Here is a 26,433-nt window from a genome sequence, read left to right on the forward strand (position 1 = left end):
CACTGACAGAACCAGTATCAAGGTAAACAACATTGTAATACCTTGCAAGGTGGATCCATTTATTGGTGTCTGGGGGGATTTCTTTGCGCCCTCGTGACCGTTTGGTAGGAGGCTCCTCCTGGCCACCAGCATGTAACAAGCCATCTTCCAGCAGCAGGATGCCGGACGGCTGCTGGAGACTCACCAGGCAAGTGGAGCTGATGGCTGCTGGATTGAGATGCTGCAGCTCCTTATTCTGGTAGCACATGTCCTAACAACACAACCAGACTCGTTGGTTTTCAGCCTTACAGTTTAGAGAAGTTTCACTTTAATAATCAAGCTATTCAATAACAAAGCACCGACAGCATATTGGAGCACCTGCATGACACATTTTATTTGTTGCCACTCTGTTAGCTGTTGGGTAACAGCCGGATTTCACTACAGTTAAACTAAAAACTTCCATTATGTCTTACAAGTGTTGTGAGACTTGTGACAATTTGTGTTTCTAAAAATGCAAAAATAAATATTACTAATAATGGCCAACATGAAAGAAAATAAATGGAGAAAGCGCCGTCACCCATAAAAAAGACTACGCTCTGGAGGAAATTAGAATATTAATGTAAAGATGATAAAACCTATTTAAATATAGTAATACTTCACTTTTCTTACTGGACACAGATACAGTGTTATTGTGGATGCACTCTGTAATTTTACATATCCAGGACTGAGACAAAATTTTAAAATAGTTTCTGAAGGCCATTACCTGCACACATGCTATAAATGGAGGGAAGCAGAGGGTACTCTTGCTCAGGAATGTATTCATGTTGCATCGCAGCTCCTCTTTAATCCTCCCGCTCTCCCCTCTTGATTTGTGTGTTTCCATTTCTTGGAGGATACCAGCAAACAGAGAGCTGAACAGCTGTTTGGCTAAAATTGGATCTCTCTGAAGGAATATGCATGGAAAAAAAAAAACATTATCTGTCTATTTGTTTTTTGGATGTATTGTACTGTATGTGTGTATGTATTGTTTTTGTTCATTTATGTTTAGCATCTTTCCAGCCTAACTACTTTGTACTTACCTGTGCTAGTGCCTGAAGGGGGGTGATGAGGCTACTGTATGAGATCTGGATGTCTGGAAAGTCTCCCACTCTGTAGTTACGATAGAGAGTCACCTGAGCCTCTTTTCTCAGCCTTTGATCAGCTTTGTCTTCCTGTGGGTCACCCAACAAAACCAGTGATGGTTAGAGACAGTGGCAGTTTGGAAAAGTTAGTGACACAATAAGGAACAAACTATAAAGTAATTAATCTTTAAGTGCGTATGGGCTGCTGTAGAGCATTTCAAAAATAATTTGCATTAAGGATGAACATATTAGGCATATTAGTTTGATACCTTTTTCTGTTTTTGCTGTTGAATCTCTCTTTGTGCATATGTCAAGCTGACTTTCTCCTGATCCTTGAGAAATCTGCGTCTCAATCTTAGGATGTTAGTACGTTGCTCGTTTTCCGCTGTTGACATACAGACATAAAATATATATTTACATTAATGTCTAACCTCAAAAAACAAAACATGATTGCTGTGATAGTTAACAGAACATCCAACCGTTACGATCGACAGAACAAAGTTCTGAAGCAAATAATCATCCTGCACATGAAGTCTTCATCACATAATTTAGTCAAATCATTACTGCAAGAACATTTAAACATGGGGCTGTGGCCCACCATGTTTTGCAATTCAGTTTCCCAGCTCAAATAACTTGAGTTACCCTTTTACAGTTAACCAGGACACATAACAGGTCAGCTTCATCAGTTTTGAAACATTAACCCTGTTCAGTATTTGAATACAATATACCAGTGGATCAAAGCTGATATGAAGTAGGGTCCCATGATTTGTGTGATGCGGTAAACACTGATCCAATCACAGAATATGATTATATTATATATATGATCATACAAATGGAATCAACTTTGAAATGCAGAATATCGTAGAATCTGCCAAAATGTGGAAGCAATTTCTCAATCTGTGATTTCCCCAGCATTATAAGCCATGTCCGGTCAAGCTTTGTAAACAAGAAGGAACGTTGCCCGTGTGAAAGTAGCCTCCGTCAGACCTCTGTGTTTGAGCAGCATATGGATGCTGTCCTGCAGAAGACCCGAGGGAAGAAATTGTCAGTAGTTAAGTGAAAACCTATTTAATAGGGGACATTTGACAATACATGTATTGTGACTTGTTGCACATACATTTGAATATTTCTATATAAATATTTGCATGATACATAAAATTAATTGATTATTCACTTATTTATTTCTTATTGAAATTTAGAAACTTTATTCATCCACCACACAAAATTCCAAAAAAATAAAAAACTTCAAAAAAATTAAAATAACATAAATTTAATTTTTTTTTTAACATATTTTAAACAGATTTCATAGAGCCCTAATGAAACTTTACAGCACCACCGGTGCTGGAAGTAACCTCTTATAATAGGTTTAGCCGGTATCAAGGTATTATGGTGTACCAGGGTATTTAGAAATGCCGATGCTATGACTTCCAATACTGTCCAAAATACAGATGCTCCTCTTTCTATAAAATTGAAATGGAGATGCTGTATTGAGCTGATGTATTGTAGTGTACGCCCTCAACGTGGGTGGGCGACACTGCATAAAACTGCCTGACATCTTCAATGCGATAAACCCCTTCACTTCTACCGGAAGTTGGTAAACACACACACACACACACACACACACACACACACACACACACACACACACACACACACACACCACACACACACACACACACACACACACACACACACACACACACACACACACACACACACACGAGCTTTAGCTGTTACTTTATTTGCTGATAAACTGAAACCTACACTCAACATTTACTGCTACATTTCACAGCTCACCTTTTCCTCTGCTTTGCTGTGTTCATTCTCTCAACAACATATTCAGTCCGTACACTAAAAGCAGCAACTGCGAGTGGTAAGGACTAGTAATAAAGTATAATGCCTCTGCTTCTGTTTGGGAGTATTTTGGGTTCAGCCCAGATGATAAAGGTGGGCCAGCCAACACGGACAAAGCGGTCTGCACATCATCTCACTGGAACATACTTAACAGTCATAAAAAATTAAGGAACAATGGGCAGTGCAAAATTTTAACAGGTGGGCAATTCCTCTCAGAGACTAACCTTTAGTGCGACTGTCCACCTCATCGGTTGATGCAGTAAGGCGTTTTAGGCCAAAGCCTTCTCCTACTGGTCTCCTTGCTGTACCTTGCCTTTCTGATTTCTTATCAAACACCAACAGTGAGGACTCAGAGCCAAGTGTGTACTCTGCTAGTGTATCCACACTGCTGCCCGTCAGCCAGTTATATGCTGTACGTCGACCTAGTGGGGAAAAAATAGGTAAAGAAAAATATGTTAAGCTGCAAAAGGTACAGCACGTGCTTCTGTCCTTAGTACTGGTATAATAATACCAGTACACTGAATTAGATTAGTACCTGCTGTTTGGGTTTGGGAGAACTCTAATGAAGTCTGAGTGGCTCGCAGCTTCCCCTTCATGCTTCCAGACTGGGACGCTGCCAAACTTTCTGGGCCCTGAGAGCTTTGAGTTTCAACAAACATGGGAGTCATCACTGTACTCCTGAAGCGCCAGTTGGAATCAATCACATAGTCCTAGAGAGTGGAAAAATGTCATTAATACATCAGCGTCATCACTAGCATACTAATAAAAATATCTAACTATCTTGTTAGCGTAACGGACCTGAAAGGTACACTCTGACAGTGGATACTCAAACATGTTTCGTTTGAAGTCAGGACTCTGGCTGGTCATTTCCAGTAGCAGATTGGTAGCTAAGCTTAAGAAACACCTTTCTATGTGACAGGAGTACAGAGATCCAAGCACCGTCAACATTCTCTCTAGGGTCGCAGTGGGGAGGCGCTTCTCCTGACTCCAGAAGTTACGAACATAAAGCCTGAAAACATAATGGACAGAGATGGAGGTTTTTTGGTTAAAATGCTGATTATTGTATTGTGAATTGTAGCAATTAAACTTACCTGCACAATATAAGAATGGATAACATAAAATAAAGGTAAGAGAGAAATAGTGGGTACTTACTGAAGGCCTTGGTTTTCTTCAGAGAGTCCCTGAAGTAGTGTTTCTTTAGCTGCATTCAAAACCTCTACTGAGGTGCTGTCTTCCATGCTCTCTGCATCACTAGAAGAATCATAAAAAACAGAATATCACTAAAGTTCACGTCAAAGAAGTAACAACCTGTGACTATATTAATCCAACATAATAAAATGAGTAATTGTAAATCAATTTTGCTGTACAATTTGCACCATTTGGTAGTCTTGCTATATGGAATATAGTATTTAACCCACATCGGTTAATTGTTTAAATTATGCATTATCCCCCTTGGGTTAAATCAGAAAATGTTACTGAATGATATATATTATTTTGTAGCTAGTTTACACAACTACATCATGGCATAAATAATGTAAATAACAAGAGAGCAAAGTGGGAAATTATGATCTGTTTGATAACAAGAGGACAAAAGGGCTCACAGTACCTGTAGTTGTCCTGGATCCACATGAGGATGTCATACATCCTCTCTCTGCACACTGGTGAATGATGGGAGACAAAAGCTGTCACAGGTCCTAGGAGCTCCTGAAGCTGAACTGGAGTCAGGTGGGCAATAATCTTGTGGATGATATCCAGACAAACTCTCTGCTTTGCTTCATCCCTGGGGGCACAGAAGAGCAATGTGCAGAAACAAGGTCGCAGCACAAATGAATATTTAAATGTGTTATTCATTACACTTATAAGATGTCAAATCTCTTGATTTCCTGTATTTGATGATCGCAAAGGACCTGGACATATTGTTAATTCAAACATATAATTTCAACCACTTTAAGCCATTTACAGATATCAGACAAGCTCAAAACTTCAGCACAGTTTGTGTGAAAGCATAGCAGGAGATTTCCTGCCAAATCTATGTTCAACAAACCACAATGCAGTGTATGTGCTGGCAGGGGTTTTATAAATTTTTTTCAGTGACGGTTTCATTTGTTTGGGGTACTTACAGTACAATAATTTAATGTCTTAATGTGTTTGCAGAGATTACTAACGGAAGTGAACCAAAGACAATCCATAAAGACAATAAACATGCAGATCACGGTGAAGACAGTGATTAGGACTTACCTATGGCCCATCATCTGAATGAAGCCTGTGGTCTTCAGCTGCAGAAAGATGTCTGGGATGACATCCGCTCTGCTCAGCACGCACTCCAAACAATGAGTCTTTAAGATGCCGTGCAACTTTGGCAGGAGGAAGAACACGTAGTTGACAAACCTGAAAATGTTTTAAGTAAAGCCGCAGTTAACAATAAGACTTTAGATTTTAATGCTTAGGGTCGCATCAAAAGCAATGTGCAGACAGTAAAATTCACCATGTTGATTTATTAAATTATTTTTGAATTACAAGGGGAAAGTATAAAACATAAGGCAGAACTACAAACTCACCGATCCATAAAAGGGGGAAAGTGTTTTGACACTTTGTTTAAGCAAATTATGAACTTGTCATCCATGTCTTTTTTCTTCAGATTTGTTATCTTAGTTGCAGCATGACCGAGAAGTTCTTGATGATGCTGAGACAAGAATAAAAAAATGACACAAATCTGACATTCACGTAATGAATGTACTGAATTTAAAATGAAAAAATAAAAATACTGCCGATCACATAACATTTGAATAGGGTTCCATCATCGAGATACACATCTGCTGACTTTACCTAAGCATTAACTAAATAAATATTTGTGCTTCTTGAACATATATGAAGTATAACTGGAATTCAACCAAAGAAGGGAAAGTCTCATACAATGTCCATTTCAGTCATATTCTTCAGGATGAGGCCGATAATTTCAGCAGCAGCTGCGTAGACGTCTTTATACCTTACAAATGACACGTTGTTGGTGAGAGATTGGATGTACCTGAAAATACAGAGCACACAGAAATGATTAAAGATGCTTTGCAAGATGGCAGTATGAGAGCTACAACACACATTCTCTGTTTATCTTGCTGTCTGTTGCTTAATTTCACTTCAACTTGCAACAAAAAAAAAAACAATATCTGAATTAGCAAATTAAATTATGGTTCTAAACAGTGAAGCTGTGAAGTTACACAGTGTGCAGTATGTTGCACTTTAGCTTCACTGTATATTTTACCTCTCATATTCAATTCCACATGAGGCATCATAAGCTGGAAGGTTGTTGGCCAGGATGATCCCCAGCAGCTGCAGTCCAACAGAGTTGTCCTTACTATTTGGGTCAGTGCCACAAAACCGCTCGTATATCAGACTAGCAGGGCAGGAAAAGAGATAAAAGACCAGTTATATTCCATTGTGTCAAATGCACATTAATTGTTCAATGAGAATGTGCAAGGAATACCTGTAAGGGACATGCAGACAGTCTTTCCAGCACTCTACCAGAGTGCGAATGATCTCCAGGTTGTGACGGAATACTGCCCTCTTGGAGTGGAAACTGTGTTTCATCAGGAACTCTAACAGCCGGTTGGCGAGCACTTCATCTCTGGGGTTACCCTGGGACAAAAATAAATCTATTACTAATGATAATCTACTAGTGCTCCGTAGTTATATGGAGTTTTATATTATAATAAAATGGCAAAAAAAAGTGAGGAAAAAAAAAACCACCCGGGAGAAAGTCCCATAATGTCAAAACAAAAGTCCCTCTCAAAATTTCAAAGCCATATGTTGGAATCTTTAGATTAAACTTAAACAAATGTTGATATTTGTACAGACCGCAGCAAAAATATATTAATGACTTATATTTGCTGTCTTAAAAATTTAAGTATTAGCAACCTTGGGGCTGGCCAGGCTTGTCCAAGAGAGCACTGTGACCACAACATCCACCACCATAAAATGGATCCCCTCTCCTCCGTTGTTTCCAGAGACCACAACCTGCAGGAGCGGCCCCAGCCAGTGCTTGGCATATGGTCGAAAAACCTGGGAAGATTGACAACAAAGATTAAACCTTGATTTATTTTATTCAAAGACAGTAATCAAATACATTTGTATCGAGGGCCATTTACCTCCTCTGTGTTGATGATGAGCTTTGAGATGAAGAGCCTGATATTCAGAGGTGTTGCTGGATTTGACAGTTTTGCATGTAGAAATTTCATCCACGGAGGAAGTTCACCAGGCAGGTTTCCCTGTTTCATTAACAAAAGTAGAGAGTAGTCTGAATGACATGAGTTCCAAAATAATATTTGTAGATCATTCTATTATATTGATGTGAAGCCATGTGTTTCTGTCTGCAGTGTGCTTTCCACCTATCCAGATGAAGTATTACGGAAATGACTTTTCTGTAAAAAGATCAAAAGTCAAAACAAGCTTTACTCTTCTGTGCCACTGACCTGTTCAATTTTAGGGGTTATGTTGTTCCTTTGCATGTGTCCAATGAGAGCAGTCATGGCTGTCATGCATTCATGCTGATTTAGCTCATCCATTTCTAGATCCACCATTGCATCCTGGGAGGGATTTGTCTCCTCTGTCTCCTAGATGTACAAACATACCAACAATCTTCCTTATCACCATCAAAACAATATTATAATGTATCTGTCATTAAACTGCAGATTACCTGTCACAGTGCTAAACATACATACAGTTAGTTGCCACCAAGGATTTAACCCTTTGACAGGGTGGACAAACTTCAGTGCAGTTGTGTAAGGGAAACAAAAGAAATCACATGACTAACTCTTTTTGCAGCAGTGCGTCTGTGTCCTTCAGGGTTTTGGGAGCTGAAGGAGAAGCTTTGGACTCCGGTGGAGAAATCAAACTGACTCATCTCCTCACTCAGGCTGCTGTCGGCCATGTACGACTGGGAGGACAGATACACCGGTGCTTCTATGGAAACCCCACCATAAATCTCATGAACAAAAAGCATCAATTTAAAAATACTATGGGTAAATTACTGGAGATGCACTGACCTCTGTGGCCACCTCATTGCCTATATTACACCCACCACATCCCCTTTAATTGTAAATAGCAGCTGCTATGACGGCCAAATTCAAAACGTTTCAAAACATTGTTGTGAACAGTAAATGAATACCTCCATTCTCCTCGCTCACTTCTTTTCGAATCATGACATATTTCTTCTTTCTCTCAAGTGGAACCTACATTGATGATAAAAATAAATGAATACACCATGACTGCAACTCAAAGTACACTGTACAAACAGATATGTCAAAAAAACATACCTCAATTTCAATTGGAAAGTTGTAGGTCCTTTTAATATCGATGATATTTTCCAGAATGAACTGATTCTGGAAAAGGAAAGAAAAACAGTCAGTGAAGTCCTCTTGAGTTCTCCGATCACTCACCATTATTCCACCGAGATTTGCATAATTAATTGTTGTGCATCGTGCTGAGGTGAGCTGGATTTTATTATAGAAGTCATCCCTTACCTTCTCTGGTTTCTCACTGAAGAGGAAACCATGGTAGAATTTGGGCTCATTGAAGCTGCAGCTGATGACGGCGATTGCACAGTTGTAAGCAGCGCAGTGATAGTGTCTCCTAAGTTCAAGGAGCTGAGTCTCACCAGCCATGTTCTCAGTGAATGCTTCAAAACATGACCTGATTGAAACCAATTAATATCATCATCAAATCAATATTCTAATCTATCATGGAAGAATAAGGAAATTTTACATGACTACCATGTTACATGTTGCATTTTTAAAGTGTCAGGGTGTCCTACTTGATCAAGGTCTTGGACAACTCATTCCCCTCTGCTTTGTCTGAACGACAGTAGGCTTGATTGATGCGGGACTCCTTGGAGTAAACCTCTTCTTTGGGAAGCCGAGAATACAGGAGCTCCATCAGCTTGTAGCAGCCGTTCTTCTTCAGCAACTGGATCTCAAAATCTGTTTCATTTGACTGAAATTGATAAATAAACTGGCCTTAAATCGATTTCCAAAGTGCTCCTCCGGTCTAAATGATACACTGCTAGCTCTGGACTGTGAGGACAAAACATTTACGCAACTGCCAGATGTAGTAGTATAATGCTAAATAACAAACACAATGCGTAATACATACATATCATAAATGTTTATAATACAACCAGAAAAAAAGCTATTAAAGCTTTTACTGCATATCTTTAAATATTTCACTGAATGTAACGATGTTAAGAAGAAAACCTTCGTGAAGCGGCTGAGCAGCAAAGCAGTGATGTCCGAAACATTTGCCACATAGAAGTCGTTCAGGGCCTTGGTGCTACAGTGGGAGGCAAGAGGCAGCAGAACCCTTTCCATCATGGCCTGCAGCATGGAGCTCATCGGCACATCACCCTGCTGGATCACCCCATATACTGTACACAGCAGTTGTACTACACTGCTTGACCTAGGTAGACATTGATAAAGACGGACAGTGGACACAGAATAAGCAACTCCTGTATGACCTAATGCAACGTTATCTAATGACCCTGCAATGGAACTTAACAGACCTCTTCTTAGTCACTGTCATGATGGCATCTCATATGTCATCTCTAGTAAGAATATACTGAACTTTCTAGTACTTTCAACCAGGGCTGGACGATATGGCCAAAAATGTTATCACGATAAAAAGTTTCATATCTTTCGATATCGATAATTATCACGATAAGGACCAAATCTTTATTTCTTTTGAGTTTAAAGGATGATTTTTGCTACTGAGGGAAAGCTGAAGAAACCTGATGGTTAATTGTGGTTTAAAATCATCTTTATGGTCAATACTTGATGCCAAACAGTGGATCACTTCACAAATCTGAGGTAGAACATTCAAAACAATTATGATAAAATCTTTCTTGAGTAAAATTAAGTAAAAGCTGACTTTAACCTTCTTTGGTAACTATGACCGGGATAACGAAGAACCTTCACAGACAGATACACTGAACAGAAACAGTTTGTGAAAAGCTAAAACATGATACTCAGGTGTTCTGTTCACATTCTAAATTAAAAGGTCATCTATAACTGGACTTGATCACAACATTTGTTATGTTTAACCTACCCATTCAAAACAGCTACACCTCAATGTAAGTAAGAAAGAAAGAAACCTCATGTGCAACCTTAGTGAAAAATGGTTGTGGAGGCTTTACTAACCGCTTAGCAATTCTTTGGAAACATGTTAGGAAGTGCTCCTCCATGATGTGTTTTCTATCTCGACATAGAATCCCTGCCATCAATTTGAGCAAGAGTGGGCTCTGAGAAAGCTCAAGGGCATCCAGCAACTAAAAGACAGAAATGTGGGGTTGGGAGAACATAAAACTTGGTCAGACCAGATACACTAGCCACAAGTCTTTGGAGACAGGTGAGTCTGTTTGCTCTAAAAAAAAAAAAAAAGAAAAAAAAGACCAGATTAACTTTTTACTTATTCTGCGTTATCCTCCCCAATCTCGAAACATTGACTTTACCTTTCGGATACAGTCCATGTAGTTGTTGCGGTGAAGCGAGCCCTTTGCAAACTCATCTGACTGCATGGGGAAGTGGGAGGCCACCAGGGCATCGAGGGCTTTCTGCAGCTCGGCCAGTGGCTCCTCCGGGAGGGTTGTGAAGAAGGGCAACACCAACAGGGCCTGACTCTGAAGAGTCAAGAAAATAACCTTCAGCTTCATTCACTTTATTAAGTAACTCAAACAGAAAAGGTAAACATTTTACAGCAGTTTGAAGTCATCCACTGTACTTAAATGTGTCAAAACATACACCCCCACTCCTTTACCTTGAGATTCAGAGGCAGATTCATGTCAACCAGCAGCATCGTGAAAGTGGAAAACACTGGTCTGAACGCTTCATGGTTAATATTGGAGCAGACAGAGGAGTCAATCTGATGAGAGAGGGAAAGAGTATCCATGACTTAATTAACATTAGAGGAAAGTTTTAAATCACGGGTAAGCTTGTACTGCATTGCATTGTTTCTTCCGGGCCCTGGCACATAAGTGATGATCGTTATTGCTCAGGGGTGTTCATGTATTCACATACCTGGTAGTCACAGTTCATAGTTTATGAGATGACTGCTTTGTTTTGCTTGGGGACATGCGGGACTAACTTCAGCTTCATAATACCTGGAGGAGCTTGGAGAGCAGCAGAACAGTGGCAGTTTTGCTCTCTGGAGTTGCAGAGTGTCCTTCCCACCACGACTGCAGAGTATTCCACCTTCCTAGCACCTCTTCAACCAGCTGTTGTCCCTGAGTCTTCCTCACAGAGCGCTCTCTAAAGCTGTGGTCCAGCATGCCATTCAGCAACACGCTGACCTGATGAAAAACAGGTGTTCCTTTACAGGTGCATGGCTACGATGCACAGAATAGTAAAGTATCAAGATCACTGCTAGTCAGGCTTGCAAATATTTGCATTCAATAAAATATCTGTGCTGACAGTGACACTTAAGAGTAACTGCACCCAGTCTAATAATGCAAATTCACTCACATCTAATGACTGCAGCACTGCAGAACTTGACATTGCACAATAATGCAGCTAAATCGCAGGGTAACCTGAGCTAAACTACTTATTATTCAAACTTGAATTTCTTCCGAAAATTTTATATTTCTTTACATCTCAATTACCCAGCTGCTGCTAACCTTTTATTTCTGTATGTCACTTGAAATTATGTTAAAATGGTCATCTGGTTGATCGCATTTCAACAGATGGTCCCATTGTTCTTTTTAAGTATTAGATGAGCATGTATGTAGTCTCATTAACCAGCTGCCAGGCTGTGAACATGTTTAACATTTGAAAAGCCACAGAAAAGGATTCTCTTTGTTTTGGGAATGCATTGGAAAATTTTCTGAAACAGATTTTAAAAATGTGGAAAAAAAGAGGAGAGGGGAAAGAGCTACCATGCTGGGATTTTGAGAGGAAGCTTTCATGAGGCGTGGTATTGTGGTGTCCAGACTTCTCAGCAGCTCGGTGTTGATGGTTGTCTGGAAGAGGCTGTAGAAGTACTCGCCGTGCGAGAAGCTCATGAAGTTATGGCCATGACTTCCAGATATTGGCACAGACAGCATAATGGTGTTCAACAACAAGTCCACCAGCTGCTCACTCTGAAGAGAAACATTAATACACAACAGGAGGCAGCAGGCAGTGAAACACTGTTAACTCAAAGAAAAGCTTGCTGCATTTTCATTGTATTTTTAATTGATGGAATATTCTAAGTATACTTCATTGTGTTTTACCAAACTATGTATTGGTACACTGTTAATACATTTTTATGCATGTTCAAACTGTAATTTGTAATTATGTCTAATACATCCACTATCTACTTTGCTACATTCATGACTTCATTTGAAATCTGAAGAGAAGTAGCACTGACCTGTTGACTTAGAGAAAAAGCAAGCTGAAGCAGGCCGTCTGCTAGCCTCTTGGTATTTATATCCAAGGATGGAAGTGCCTTCCTGTCCTCACCGGGTGCTATGCCTTTATACACGGTCATTAGAAGACGGGACCCGAGGGATTTGGCATAGGTGGCATCCTTTTAAACGACGAGAAAGAAAAAAAATGCTTTATTGGAGAATATGCAATAAGAAATTTAAGGAAAAAAAATCTGTGCAAGATCTATCTTATACCAAAATATGTCATCAGTACATAAAGTTAATTTACTTTTTACTCATTTTCAATATTTTTTGTGTTTAATAATTATGGCACAGGGCGGCGTGGTGTCGTGGGTTCAAACCCCGGTTGCCCCGGCCTTTCTGTGTGGAGTTTTCATGTTCTCCCCGTGTCCGCGTGGGTTCTCTCCAGGTGCTCTGGCTTCCTCCCACCATCCAAAGACATGCAGGCTAGGTTAGGGTGACCCTAAATTGTCCTTAGGTGTGGATGTGAGTGTGAGTGGTTGTCTGTCTATGTGTGGCCCTGCGATGGACTGGCGACCTGTCCAGGGTGTACCCCGCCATTCGCCCAATGTAAGCAGGGACTGGCTCCAGCCCCCCGCGACCCTTTACGCAGGATAACGATGGATGGATGGATGAATTATGGCACATTTGGAAAAACGGTGCTGCAAATATGAAGCTTATTGTGGGTTAATGGTCACATGATCATGTTTGAATATGTTCCAGGTCAAATACCTGGCTGTGCAGAATGGATCTGAGGAAGTCGGCTTTGTGGATCTGCTTACAGGAAGACAGAACCATTTCCATCTGGTCATGGCGGCTCAGAGTGCTGGAATGGTAAAGGTCTAAAGCACACAACTGCTCCACACTACAGAGATCATTAAAGAAATTAAGAAAATAATTAGTTAATTAATTGGTGTTCATAATTGTACCATTATCACAATCATTCATTCTTTGGATACATTAATGAATTGAAATGAATAACGCTATTTCAATTTTGTTTTTTTAATCTTTCTAAACCAGGAAGTCTCTTGAGATACAGTCCCCTCCAACAGTATTGGAACGGTAAGGCAAATTCCTTTGTTTTTGTTGTTCACTGAAGACATTTGGGTTTAAGATCAAAAGATGAGTATGAGACAAGAGTTCAGAATTTCAGCTCTCACTTCCTGGTATTCACATCTAGATGTGTTAAACAACTCAGGACATACCACCCTTTGTTTGAACCCATCCATTTTTCAAGTGAGCAAAACTATTGGAACATGTGACTGACAGATGTTTCTTGTTGCCCAGGTGTTACCTTTTAGGGTGATTGTCCAAACATAAATAGCTCTGCATGACTAGTCTAACTTTTCATCCTTGGTTTAAACCTTTAAAGACTGTTGGAGATGGACTGTTACACATTCATGCCAATAATTGATTTAACTGCATTTCCTGTTAAAGAGGATAAACCAGCCATTGGACAAACATTGGGCATAGCAAGCACAACAATTTGGAAAGTCCTGAAAAAGAAAGAAACTACTTGAGTACTGAGCAACAGACGTCGAACAGGTCGGCCAAGGAAAACAACAGTAGTTGATGACAGAAATATCGTGAGAGCTATGAAGAAAACCCCCAAAACATTAGTAAGTGACATCACCAACGACCTCCACAGTGCAGGGGTGAAGGTATCACAATCCACTGTTCGAAGAAGACTCAGAGAGCAGAAATATAGAGGCCACACCACAAGATGCAAACCACTCATCAGCTGTAAGAATCAGAAGGCCAGATTGAAATTTGCAAAGAAGTACAGAGATGAGCCGCAAAAGTTCTGCAACACAATCTTATGGACTGATGAGACCAAGATTAATCTCTAGCAAAGTGATGGAAAGGCCAAAGTGTGGAGAAAGAAAGGAGCTGCTTATGATCCGAAGTATACAAGCTCATCTGTGAAGCATGGTGGAGGTAATGTCATGGTTTGGGCGTGCATGGCTGCTTCTGGAACAGGCTCATTAATATTTATTGATGATGTAACTGATGATGGTAGCAGCAGAATGAATTCAGAAGTGGACAGAAATATTTTGTCTGCCAATTTACGGAGAAATGCATTGAAACTAATCGGGAGGAAGTTTATCATGCAGCAGGACAATGAGCCAAAGCACACTGCCAACAAAACAAAGGACTTCATCAGGGGGGAAAAGTTGAAGGTTTTAGACTGGCCAAGTCTATTAGCTGACCTTAACCCAATAGAGCATGCATTTCACCTCCTTAAGAGGAGACTGAAGGGAGAAACACCCAAAAACAAACAAGAACTGAAAGAAGCTGCGGTAAAAGCCTGGAATAGCATCACAAATGAAGAAGGCAACAGTTTGGTGATGTCGATGGGTCGCAGGCTTGAGGCAGTTATTGCAAGCAAGGGTTATGCCATCAAATATTAAATATATTAAATTATTTAAGATTATTTGTTCCTTTACTTTTGCTCACTTAAGAATGATGTGGTCTAATACAAACGGCGATATGTCTTAAGTTGTTTAACACATCTAGATGTGAATACCAGGAAATAAAAGCTGAAATTCTGAACTCTTGTCTCATACTCATCTTTTGATCTTTAACCCAAATGTCTTCAGTGAACAACAAAAACAGACATTTGCAGTACCGTTCCAATACTTTTGGAGGGGACTGTACATTATCTCATTTACAGGAGATAAAAAATGTTTAATGTACTATTTTCAGACTTTTTAGCTTTATTTCATATGGCTTGTTTTTTTCTCTATTAATTAACTCAAAATCATGATTAACATACCTTTTCCGTGAGATTTTTGTCCGCAAACTGCTTTCAATATGAGTGAAGTAAGGTGAGGCCAGCAGGGCCTTCAGTAAAGGAACACACACTTCTGGTAGGTTCTTCATCACCTCCACATCTGCCATGTTGAAACCTACAGTGGATGGCTCACAAACCACCAGCGCAGCCAGCTCAAAAAAAGCTGAGACAAAAACGTCTTGCTCCAGAAGCTGTGAATAAATTAAGGATGTAGTGGGCAAATTTTTTCCCCAAAGAAGAATCATGACTTTTTTTAATGTCATGTCATGAGTGTCGGTGATACCTTCCAGAACTCCTGGTTTCCTTTGACAAGAATCATGGTGGCAAACTCCAGCAGGCGGACAATGATGGTGCACTTGCTGAAGTTGTACTGGTCCACCTCTCTTGGGCTGAAGTGAGAGGTCTTCTCGCCGAGAGGGAAACAGCTCTCTGCTTCTACCAGTTCCTGAGTTGCCAGCTCAGTCAAAAAGAAATGTATAGCTTTCAGAAAGCTTGACTTCTCTTTGGAGTCTTGACAATGAAGGAAGAAAAAAAAGAAACATTTATTGTAAACACTTCAGGGCCAATAAAAGGTCAAGAGATTTCATTTTAGAAAGTAGGGAGGGGATAATCAATACTAATTTAAAACTGAAAGGGATTTTTTTATGTTACCCGGACAAGGCAAAGATGTGAAAACATTTTCCCTTTGACATGCTATTAAAATACAATTAACGCATACATTATCCAGGTGTGAATGTTAAGCAGAACTAAAACTAACTAAAATGAAAGAGTAAATGTCCTTAGTTTTTGTCTATTTATTTATTTATTTATAGGACCTAAATAAGCCTACATTTCAAGTGAATATGAAGTCGGGGGAACTGATGTGGCGGGGCAGTTGGTCAGGCTGGACTGGCAGTTCAGCGGTGCGCACAGTGATTAGCCTATAGGCACCTGCTGGTGAGCTGCGGGTGTGTTATGATTTTGTCCTCTTCTTGAAGAGCTGGCTCGCTGCATGTCCATCAAGAGTGCCCAGGGTCAGGGCGGCGTCTGGCTGCAGCGTAGCAGGTGGCAACCGCTGTTACGAGGAGAGCCCCATGTGACATTAGGGGAAGGCTAACTTAGGCAGGGAGACCCAGGTAGGGATCGGCTGCGTAGTTGGTGCGATTTGAACATGTTTTTTTATTAGCTTTTATACATACATGTGTACAAAATAATATGAATGCAACAACTTACAAATTACTGCATGTCAGCTAGTGTGTGTTTTATGGGCTCATTGATATCTCAGCCAAACTGTCTCTTTGTGCGTCACATTGTCTTAATACCTATTTTTTGATTAATAAAGGTTAAGATTTTAATATAACTGCTTTCCAGTCATACTTGCCTTCAGGGTGCTAGGGACCTGTTGTTTGTGGCTCCAAGGGGGGCCTCCACTATCTTCCAGTTTCTTAGATGTTTATTGTATTTCACCTATATAACCATGAATTTTCCTGCTTCCCCTTGGACATATTATCCATAAACATGGCATTTCTTTTCATATTTATGCTGATGACACACAAATGTATTTGCCCGTCAGATCCACAGACCCTGGAATGCACACCACAAAGCTTGTTCAATCATGTTTTTATCAACTTAGAAATATAGCAAAAATTCGATCTATGTTAACTTTTAAGGACACCGAGACCATTTTACACGCCTTCATCTCATCACGCCTGGATTATTGCAACAGCCTTTTCACTTGTTTAACCCAAAATTCTATTGATCGACTCCAGACTGTCCAGAACTCAGCTGCCAGGCTTTTAACCAGAACAAAGAAATATGACCACATTACTCCTATTTTAGCTTCACTACACTGGCTCCCAGTATGTTTTAGAATTGACTTTAAAATTTTATTGATCACTTTTAAAGCTCTTCATGGCCTCTCGCCTTGTTATATTCCTGACCTTTTAGTCCCATACACACCACGTACGTACCTTGAGATCCTCGGGCAGAGGTCTGTTGTCTGTTCCAGAGTCTTGACTGAAAACTAAAGGGGACAGAGCGTTTGCTGTCAGGGCCCCGAGGCTCTGGAACAGCCTGCCTGAGGAAATCAGGTTGGCTGAGTCAGTGAACTCTTTTAAGTCCCTTCTTAAAACATACTTTTATAGGAGAGCCTTTCCCGATTTTATTTGACTTTATTTTATCCCTTTTATTTTATTGTATTTTACTAATTGTATATTAATTTTTCATGCTCTTGTTTTTTTTTTTGTATTATTCTTTACACTTGTTAAAGCACTTTGTAACTTGTTTTTTAAAAGTGCTCTACAAATAAGGATTATTATTATTATTATTATTATTATTATGAATGATAGAGCTAGAGACTGATGTAATGAATTTCTTGGGACCACTGGGTTAGTGTAGTTTGCTCTTAGGGTTTTCTGTATGTAGGTTAGAAATTATACTGTAGATTGCATGTCCCTCATTTATTTTAGTATTTTTTTGCAATATTATCGCGATGTAATAAAACGAGATTTTCTAATCGCAAAGGCTGCGATTACACTCTGGTCACATGACACCCAAGCGGAAAGCAGTCTGCAGACGAAGTTGATGCTTCGTCTGCATGTTACGCAGTACCTTGCCTTCTTGTTGTACAATGGCCTTAAGCCTGACATAAGCTGACACTACATAAACTTTAGAGTCACACAGGGAATGAAAGTAACAGCCGCTACCCGCAGGTAACTTGGTGGTGGTGGGTGAAATCGTCGGGCCATCCGCGGCTTTGATGGACAGGAAAAATGCACAACAGAAAGGAATGTGTAGTAAAGTAAGTGAATTGTGGCGATCAGCGCCTGTGTCACACACACAGCCACCAGTCAGCTTCGGAAATATCTGTAAAACGGTGTTTCAAACCAAACGCACAAGTCCGAAAGAGGCCCGGTCTGTCCCGAGTTACAGCTAAGTGATGTGCGGATCTATCCTAAAGTATCGATATTTCTGATACCAACGTTTCCTGCTCTAGGTCGATACTCATATAAAGGATCGATATCTAAAGTCATCTGGAGTGAGTGTGTGTTTTATTATAAATATCTTACTGTCACCAGGATGGTCTAATTATACTCGGTTGATAGGAATTTCTTTTCCTTCCGCCTGTCAAAGTCATGCTTGTGCTATGGCTCTGTGACGGAGCTTCTTTGAAGTGAGCCGCTGCAGCCCTTTACATTTCCCGCGACTGAATACTGAAAAAACAGTGTATGTTTAATCTATCTAATATTGTGTTGGTCATAGTATACACTAATTTACTGTTTGTCCATTTTGAATAATACAGAAGGTAAAGAGCTTAAATTAATCGCATATTAAATCGCAATATTGGTAAAAATAATCACAATTAGATTATTTTTCAAAATCGTTCAGCCCTAATGTATACACATCTGAGCTTGGCATACTGCAGCCACAAAGACTAAAGCTAATAAAAACTAACTATAACTAAGCATTTTCCAAAAATAAAAACTAAACTAGCCAACCCACTTTAAAAAACTGAAATTGAAAACAAAAAGTCAAAACGAAATCACTATATAATAACCTTGCATGTCACGTCATCATCATCATGTGGCTTTTCTCTGAAAAAATGTTTGCTCAGGTTGTATGAGCCAGTCATTTTATCCCACAATACCATGAGAAGAAATGGTATGGGTAGTATTAAAGTAGTATACCTGACAACAAATAAGACTTACTAAGCATGTGATGAGGCTTGATTATGTGCAAGCTGATAAAGGTGTTGTAGCAGTCCAGGGCAGCCAGCAGTACATCCATCCACTGCAGGGTAGCTCTGACACTGAAAGGACCCGTCAGGTCCCTGAGAGTGGGCTGGGAGAGGAGACCTCCACCCTCAAATCGTGAGATCAAGAAACCTATGCCATGATCCTTCAGCATGCCCTCCAACCACTGAGGTGGAGATGGCTTCCCTAAGTTCAGTCACACACATTAAATAATTATTCACAAGTATAAAAAAAGAATATTCAGTCAGAACAGCAGCAGTCACTCAAATAGCTTTCACAACACAGTATGCATTATTGGTTTCAAAATTATTTAATTACTACTGTGTTGATTTGTTTTGAGTTATTTTTATCAACTGATCTGTTTTTTTGAGTTGCTCATCTGATCGAGGCTAATCCTTGGTAGGATTGCTCACCTGGGAGGAGAGGTATAAAATCATAGAATAGCTCCATGCATTTGTGGCGGCACTCGGTCTGAGGTCGACCACATTGTTCCAGAAGCCATAACACCACATCAGAGAGGCACAACTTTCCATCAGGTGGAAAGCCCCTGGAAGAAGAGGAAAAAAAGCAAATCTAGATAAATGGAAAAAGTTCCATTTATTTATACAAATAAATAATAACATCTTATTATTGCATAAACATTACAGCAATTATAGTAATATAATTGCTAGGCTTCTTGTACAAAAAGGGGGTTGTGCCCACATACTTATACAGTATGCATCCATTAAATGTAATGTTGAATAAACACAGTTTACCTGACAGCTGAATTTTACTTTAAAGCAACTATATCTAGGCTATGGTATGAGAAGCGTCATAGCTTGCAAATATCCAACTGATATCCATGTTGCAGAGTACCAACCTTGGGATGCGTCTCTTGGCGTTGTGCTCATGGAGAGTGGGGGCCTTTTGTTTGATGATTCTTTTCAGATGATCAATGGCGCTGCAACACTGCTGCAATGTACCTGAGGATGGAAGAGTGGAAAGAACAGGTTCATACCTTTTTGAAGATTAAATGAGCTTTCAATTATAATTTTCATTTGAAGCGCAATGGAACCATGTTTAACCACCCCCCCCCAAAAAAAATAATAATAAATGGCATACATAATGAAAACAGCGGCCGTCTTATAAAGTCATGTATTTCACACAAAGACTTTGTATTATGTTACAAGTCACGGACAGGGAGGATATAAGCAGGGACCAGGTAAATCAACAGTGAACACGCAGAGTGCAGATGTTGGGTTTGGCTGTTTGACTTCATTAACAAACCAGCATGTGGCGCACCTGCTGCCATGAAAAGGGTTCACAGGTGGAAAACTCTGGAAAAAAGACAAATTCTGTGTCTTTTGGGCAACTTTATAAAACATACTGCTGATGCAAAGTCATGGGAGCGGCTAGGGAGAGGTGGGGCAAGTCAGCATGTTTGCAGTGAGAGACCAGAGGTGTGTGTGAGTGTGGGGAGAATAGAAGGCAAGGCAGGTGTATAATTAAAAAATAAATGTCTGTGGGGATTAAACCTGCTTTCACAGGACGCTCTAATGTGAAAAGTTAAGAAATTAAGATTTTTCTTTTGCGGGGGGAGGGGGTATGATCACGATGATAGCTCAACCTTGTGATCTTTGTCAGCCATCGGCAATGGACGATAGCATCGTCTATCAGTGGTTCTCAAACTTTTTCACATCAAGGACCACTAAACTGACACATATAAGACAACAGACCTCCATTTGATAAGATTTTGTCCGAGGGTCACTCATCTGATAGGATTTTTGCTTTTAGATGTTTTGTTACAGAAAATGTATGAAACCATGACCAAAATGGTCATACATGCTGTCATTGTGTTACTTATGAATGGAATTATAGTGAAAATAAATTGTTCCCCTTTTTGCTGGGGACCCCCTGAAGCCCCCTGAAGGACCCCTGGGGGGTCCCCTGGCCTCACTTTGAGAACCACCGGTCTATCAGCCCAACCCTAATGACGATGAAGATATTGATAATGACAAATGAAAATATGAGTGTCCTGTCTATAAAGCTTAAGTGGTAGCAATTAACAATTACCCATAGATCTCTCATCAGAGTGTGCAAGGGCCAGACTTTCAACAAATATGACGAGAACTTCAAAGACAAACTGCTCCACCAAGGATTTCTCCTCCCTGCAGAGACAAACAGACAACAGCATTGAGCAAATACGGTAAAACGTACAGAACCATTTCTCAAAATTAAATTTTGTCATTCTGACAGAAATGCAATTTAGTAGGAGAAACATAATTATAACAAAAGTTTTGGGGAGGATAATTTATCTATTGAAATCTAATGTAATCAGCAGTGACTGTCACTTACCAAATTAGTCAAACCTTAAATATCACAAACATCATACAGCTTGATATTCTGTAAATGCCTCAGAAATCTTGAGGCTCTACAGAGTTGAAATAAAAGTGTCAACACAGAGAGAAAAATGTTTTACCTGAATTGTCTGTAGATACTATTGAATGCTAAGGCCGCACCGAGCCTTTTGAATCCATTGGGGTGGAGAGCCAAGCTGTAGATCCGCTTAAACAAGGACTTCATGTTAGTAGGGCTTTTCTCTTGCTGCTTAGGGGTGGTTTGTTTGATTGACCATTTGACAAACTCTTCAATGCAGCGGCCACAGAAGTCTCTGAGAGTGCTATCTATTGGGTCAACCACACCATCCTGAATAGAAAAAATAAACAAATTAGGCAACCAGAGGAGCCAGAAAATGAAATTAATACTACAAAAAGCCTGATAGCTTGAGTAACATAGGTTGATTTACATTTATTGATGCATAGTCTCAAGACATGTTTGAACATTTACCTTATAAAGCCCTTCGTAGAATATAAACACATACCATAATGGCCTCTAGAACAGCTACTGTATCTTGGCTCTCAAACTTCTTGTTGTTTGTGAACCAATGAATCAGTTGCATAACGAGGGGTTCGAAGAGCTGTCTGGTCACCTGGTAAAGAAATTCAAAAATCACATCCCGGACTCTGTAAGAACCATGCTCTACGTGTTCCCTCACTTGCTTGTGTGCAACGCTGACTCACTCAAGCGGATAACACTATACTAAGGAAATACATCAGAACAGAATTGACCAACTGGAGGCCGGTGCACTGTACCTGAGACATGAAGGATGCAACTTTCAATCATTCGTAACTGTAGCAGCCTAGTCAACAAATGCACTAAACATTTAGCTCAGTTTCTGATACTTGAAATTGTTTAAGTCTAATACAATCATATTCAGCCCGTACTACAACTCTAAAGTCAGCACTAAAAACGCTCTACCACAATTGTGTGTTGTGTTTCCTAAAACAAACGCAGCATGTCCATGGGCTACAAATATTCTTTATTGCTGGTTTGTTAGTCATAATTTTGTAAAGGGGTATGGAATAACCCTCCCTTACAGTTAATTCATTGCCACCAGCAATTAAATGAATTATGTAAACAAGATGGCATACATCATAAGCATGCGTCGGCAGCGTTTGTGTGGTTACTCACTGCCATAAGTGGAGACAAAAGTTCTGCAGCGCAGGTTTAAACTCCCTTAAACTATCCATAAAACGTCCAAATAATCTCTGATTTCTAAAGAGAGTTTATTAATATCCGAGTCTCTCCCTGTCTGGCTTACAATGCTGCCACATGCCATAATATTTAAGGACTTTTCTTGACCAGTAGGAATCATGTCTGGGGTAATGATCTTGAAGGAGTCCACATACCTGATCCACATCACAGGCCAGACGCAGAAGCACAGGAAACAGCCTTTTGTGCAGCTTGTACATAGGCGGCAAACTATTCTCCCCTTCAACCATCTGCGCACTCTTCCCAACCATGTAGACCACCAAGCTGTGGAGCAGCTCACAAGCTGCTACCTGCGTCACACACACACACGAGAAACTGGATTCATACAATCATTTATTTCTATTGGGTGATACCACTGTCATCATATCTAAGCTGTGTCAATCTCTACCAGAGGTCTGCATCAGATTTATTTTGTGAACTCTCTGATGTTAGATGACGTACTTTAGTTTGTCTGTCACTTGTGGACAGAGCCAGTTCACTGATGCGAGGCAGAAACGGGTCGAGGTAGATGACTGGCTTCATATCGGCAAATGGCACGGCAAAGCTGAGCCTTTTCTCAGAATCCCAGGCGACAAATTTCTTCATCATTTCCTCTGATGAAACCGCTAAATGTGAAACAATGGAAAGAGGGCTATGATCAATAGAGCTGCGATAATTAATCGAATCATCGATTAGTTGTCCACTATTAAATTAATCTCGTCCTATCTGGATAATTGATTAATCAGTTTGAGTCATTTTTTAAAAAAGAATTATGTACTAATAATTATTTATATTCCAGCTTGTTAAATGTGAATATGTTCTGGTTTCTTTACTCCTCTCTGACAGTAAACTGAATTTATTTAGGTTGTGGACAAAACAAAGACATTTGAGGACGTCATCTTAAGCTATGGGAAACACTTTTTCACCATTTCCAGACATTTTATAGACCAAACAATTCCTCAATTAGTTGAGGAAATTATCAACAATGAAAAGTTAGTTGCAGCCCTAATAATCAGCAGGAACAGCAAATATCTCTGTTCACAGTCCTGTGTCAAGTGTTCTCAAACCATCACTCTGGAGTATTGACTTAAAACGTGAGTGTGACACAGAATGAAATGGCAGGTTGGTTATGTAACTCCTTACCAGTTATAAGGTTCCTGTTCAGCTTTCCTCCCAGGTGACCGAGCAACTTCACCACCCTGAGCCTCACCAGGACAAGAGGAGCATCTTCCTGCATTCATAGAAGTAAACTGTAAGTTCAAATACAGGAAGTCTTCTCAGCAATATGAAACTGCACTCGCATTAATTGCTGTGTTGTACAATAATAAATAGTTCATTAGTACTTGTCCTGAAGTAATTCAGGTGTATAAAAGGTGTTAAATAGAAATTAAATGACTCCAACAGGAACCCTTCAGTCATTTTTGGGGTCAGTAAATTCCACACACACAGAGAGAGAGCATGTTCGCCTCCTTCTGTATCTGTGAACTGAAGTAAACAGATATTAACCTTGCTATACACTAACTGCAGCCAAATTGTGATGGATAATAGATACATAATAAAAACAGAACTTCTTATTTGAATTTTACTCTGACTCAAAGAGAGGGAACTCTGGACACATTACTTCAATAAGGAAAATTGCAACGCCACTGTGACCAGAAACCAAATCGCCCCCAAAACGATGAAAGATTATTTTCCACTTTCTCATCCAGTACCACGGCAAGCTGGTTAGATTTTTTCAGGAGCCTTGTCATCACTCGGCTGTATCCCTTGTCACTTCTTGAAGACAAAGAAGACATCACCTCCCAGTTGCTGTCGTCTTTGTCTAAAGTGAACAACATCAGAATTAGGCTTTTTGCTCATTTAACATATCTTCATTTCCTAAACCGAAACAAACTGTTCATCAACTGATACATAGATGTGCTTGACCATTGATTATGATGTGCTTACTGTTGGTGGAGGGAGTTTTCAGGTATCCATCCAGAAGGGGAAGGATGTTTGTGTAGCAGTGCTGCATAGTCTCCGAAGAAATGTGGGAGGACCAGTCCTCAAGAGCATCTAGGGCTACGTTGGCCAGAGGAACATGGCTCAGACCCAACTTCAGAGCTGCCTATAAACCCAATTTACACACAACTTACTGTAGGAGTCTGGTAGCCAACAGTTTTCTTTTCACCACAAAGCTTGTTCAATCATGTTTTTATCAACTTAGAAATATAGCAAAAATTCGATCTATGTTAACTTTTAAAGGACACGAGACCATTTTACACGCCTTCATCTCATCACGCCTGGATTATTGCAACAGCCTTTTCACTTGTTTAACTGGAACAGCCTGCCCGAGGAAATCAGGTCGGCTGAGTCAGAGAAGTCTTTTAAGTCCCATCTTAAAACACACTTTTATAGGAGAGCCTTTCCCGATCTTATTTGACTTTATTTTATCCCTTTTATTCTATCTTACTTATTTTATATTTATCTTAAACGTGTATTTTAGTCTTTTCAATGTTTTCTTACTTTTATCTTGTATTCTTTCTGTATTATTGTCTTTTGGGTATTATTGTCTGTACACTTTTTGTAAAGCACTTTGTAACTTGTTTTTGAAAAGTGCTCTACAAATAAAGATTATTATTATTATATTATTTTTTTTCTCTGATGTACCCGCACAGCTCTTTCAGATTAACTCAGGGACTCTTTCTTCAGCACCATCCATCACGTTCCAAATGTGTTCATTTGAATTGATTTGAAACTGAATATTATTCAGCTATTATTGATATAAAAGTGAATAGTGAGTTTTACAATATATTTTCACATCTAGTTGAAATGGCAATGTTTAGGTCAGTTTTCATTTGTAGTACTACAACTAGGAGAGGCAGATGCTGGACATTTCACCCATTTATTATTACTATATGCTAACAATTTCATGTTTGTTCAGTACTTATAGCTATCTTTTTACATACTTTCTACATATTTCAACTGTTTGTCCATTACATTTAGCTACATATATTAATTATTCATCCACTACTTTTAGCTAAGGTTTCTCTTTGCTACTCTGCTCATTTGCTATTTTTCACAAACTCTTACGTTGCAGCATGGTCTGTAGACACACTATTAATTAAAATTTTAATTTCTATTTTATGAAATTACATGAGGCACTCTAAAATCTTTTTTTCCCCCCTTGTACCCCGTGGCAACTGCAAAAGTAGCCGCTGGGGTACGACTACCCTTGGTTGGGAATTACTGCACTAAACTGCCTACTGTACATCTGCATTTTAGGTTTTTGTTTTAAGCTGTATTATTCCATCTTGAACAAGCTCACAAGTTCGCAATAAAACAAATATAAGGATCCCACCTCAAGAGCAGGACAGTAGGCCTTGATGTCCAGAGCTACGATGTTGTGATGCAGCGAGAGGACAAATGTCAAGCAGGATGCCAGCAGCTCATCTTTGTACTGCTTCATTCTCACACACACCTAGTGGGAAACCACACGTCACTCACATCTCCTACATATTAAATTTGTCAATAATGCTCCGTTTTAATTTATTGCACCAAGAAGCAAGTTTATAACATTATCAGGAAAAATTGAAAAGGGAAGCTACCTCCTTTCCAAATTTGGAGAAAAGGGCAAAACAAGCACTTTTCATTGTGTCACTCTGGGGGGATGTAGAGCTTCTCAGGCAAACTCCCTGTTCAAAAACAGATTTTATTAGACTTATTATTTGTATGATGTATTCCGTGTGAGGTGTGCACTGCATGGCATTACTACTTCTGTTCTATGTTTGTTAAACTCTGTAATTATCCAATACCTCACATGTCAGAGCTTGAAATATAGTATTCCTTTCCATTCACACATTTTCTAAATATGCTGCAAAAAAAGGAGCAGAAAACACAATCTAATGCATATCATTTGTAAGACCACTTGGAAAACACAATCTGATACTCCAGTAACACGGTCCATTGGTAGAGGTCTTAAATGCCCAGATTATTTTT

General features: G+C 39.6%; 1 protein-coding gene across 1 annotated transcript in view; it reads right to left on the reverse strand.

The window, feature by feature from the left end:
- prkdc (protein kinase, DNA-activated, catalytic subunit) overlaps nucleotides 1-26,433 on the reverse strand; it is a 46,682-nt gene that overhangs the window by 13,843 nt on the left and 6,406 nt on the right. The window contains exons 19-63 of the mRNA XM_038724650.1: nucleotides 26,043-26,129; nucleotides 25,796-25,915; nucleotides 24,403-24,562; nucleotides 24,168-24,277; nucleotides 23,599-23,686; nucleotides 22,918-23,081; nucleotides 22,614-22,766; nucleotides 21,746-21,853; nucleotides 21,344-21,570; nucleotides 20,938-21,032; nucleotides 19,745-19,847; nucleotides 19,299-19,432; nucleotides 18,841-19,071; nucleotides 15,438-15,664; nucleotides 15,137-15,345; nucleotides 13,093-13,225; nucleotides 12,342-12,500; nucleotides 11,869-12,072; nucleotides 11,098-11,286; nucleotides 10,755-10,859; nucleotides 10,450-10,617; nucleotides 10,139-10,266; nucleotides 9,200-9,401; nucleotides 8,761-8,939; nucleotides 8,471-8,639; nucleotides 8,264-8,329; nucleotides 8,116-8,179; nucleotides 7,762-7,910; nucleotides 7,421-7,561; nucleotides 7,097-7,216; nucleotides 6,867-7,010; nucleotides 6,436-6,587; nucleotides 6,214-6,345; nucleotides 5,868-5,979; nucleotides 5,513-5,637; nucleotides 5,193-5,342; nucleotides 4,561-4,734; nucleotides 4,107-4,205; nucleotides 3,753-3,963; nucleotides 3,490-3,664; nucleotides 3,179-3,376; nucleotides 1,370-1,485; nucleotides 1,059-1,190; nucleotides 743-922; nucleotides 42-250 (exon numbers count right to left, since the gene is read on the reverse strand). Of these exons, the coding sequence (XP_038580578.1) occupies nucleotides 42-250; nucleotides 743-922; nucleotides 1,059-1,190; nucleotides 1,370-1,485; nucleotides 3,179-3,376; nucleotides 3,490-3,664; nucleotides 3,753-3,963; nucleotides 4,107-4,205; nucleotides 4,561-4,734; nucleotides 5,193-5,342; nucleotides 5,513-5,637; nucleotides 5,868-5,979; nucleotides 6,214-6,345; nucleotides 6,436-6,587; nucleotides 6,867-7,010; nucleotides 7,097-7,216; nucleotides 7,421-7,561; nucleotides 7,762-7,910; nucleotides 8,116-8,179; nucleotides 8,264-8,329; nucleotides 8,471-8,639; nucleotides 8,761-8,939; nucleotides 9,200-9,401; nucleotides 10,139-10,266; nucleotides 10,450-10,617; nucleotides 10,755-10,859; nucleotides 11,098-11,286; nucleotides 11,869-12,072; nucleotides 12,342-12,500; nucleotides 13,093-13,225; nucleotides 15,137-15,345; nucleotides 15,438-15,664; nucleotides 18,841-19,071; nucleotides 19,299-19,432; nucleotides 19,745-19,847; nucleotides 20,938-21,032; nucleotides 21,344-21,570; nucleotides 21,746-21,853; nucleotides 22,614-22,766; nucleotides 22,918-23,081; nucleotides 23,599-23,686; nucleotides 24,168-24,277; nucleotides 24,403-24,562; nucleotides 25,796-25,915; nucleotides 26,043-26,129 (6,701 nt within the window). The remainder of the gene's footprint in view (nucleotides 1-41; nucleotides 251-742; nucleotides 923-1,058; nucleotides 1,191-1,369; nucleotides 1,486-3,178; nucleotides 3,377-3,489; nucleotides 3,665-3,752; nucleotides 3,964-4,106; nucleotides 4,206-4,560; nucleotides 4,735-5,192; nucleotides 5,343-5,512; nucleotides 5,638-5,867; nucleotides 5,980-6,213; nucleotides 6,346-6,435; nucleotides 6,588-6,866; nucleotides 7,011-7,096; nucleotides 7,217-7,420; nucleotides 7,562-7,761; nucleotides 7,911-8,115; nucleotides 8,180-8,263; nucleotides 8,330-8,470; nucleotides 8,640-8,760; nucleotides 8,940-9,199; nucleotides 9,402-10,138; nucleotides 10,267-10,449; nucleotides 10,618-10,754; nucleotides 10,860-11,097; nucleotides 11,287-11,868; nucleotides 12,073-12,341; nucleotides 12,501-13,092; nucleotides 13,226-15,136; nucleotides 15,346-15,437; nucleotides 15,665-18,840; nucleotides 19,072-19,298; nucleotides 19,433-19,744; nucleotides 19,848-20,937; nucleotides 21,033-21,343; nucleotides 21,571-21,745; nucleotides 21,854-22,613; nucleotides 22,767-22,917; nucleotides 23,082-23,598; nucleotides 23,687-24,167; nucleotides 24,278-24,402; nucleotides 24,563-25,795; nucleotides 25,916-26,042; nucleotides 26,130-26,433) is intronic.

This window comes from Micropterus salmoides, unplaced genomic scaffold (assembly GCF_014851395.1).
Source record: "Micropterus salmoides isolate LMB-PRFRI ecotype aquatic unplaced genomic scaffold, ASM1485139v1 Ms_hic_scaffold_1, whole genome shotgun sequence".
Lineage (NCBI taxonomy): Eukaryota > Metazoa > Chordata > Actinopteri > Centrarchiformes > Centrarchidae > Micropterus > Micropterus salmoides.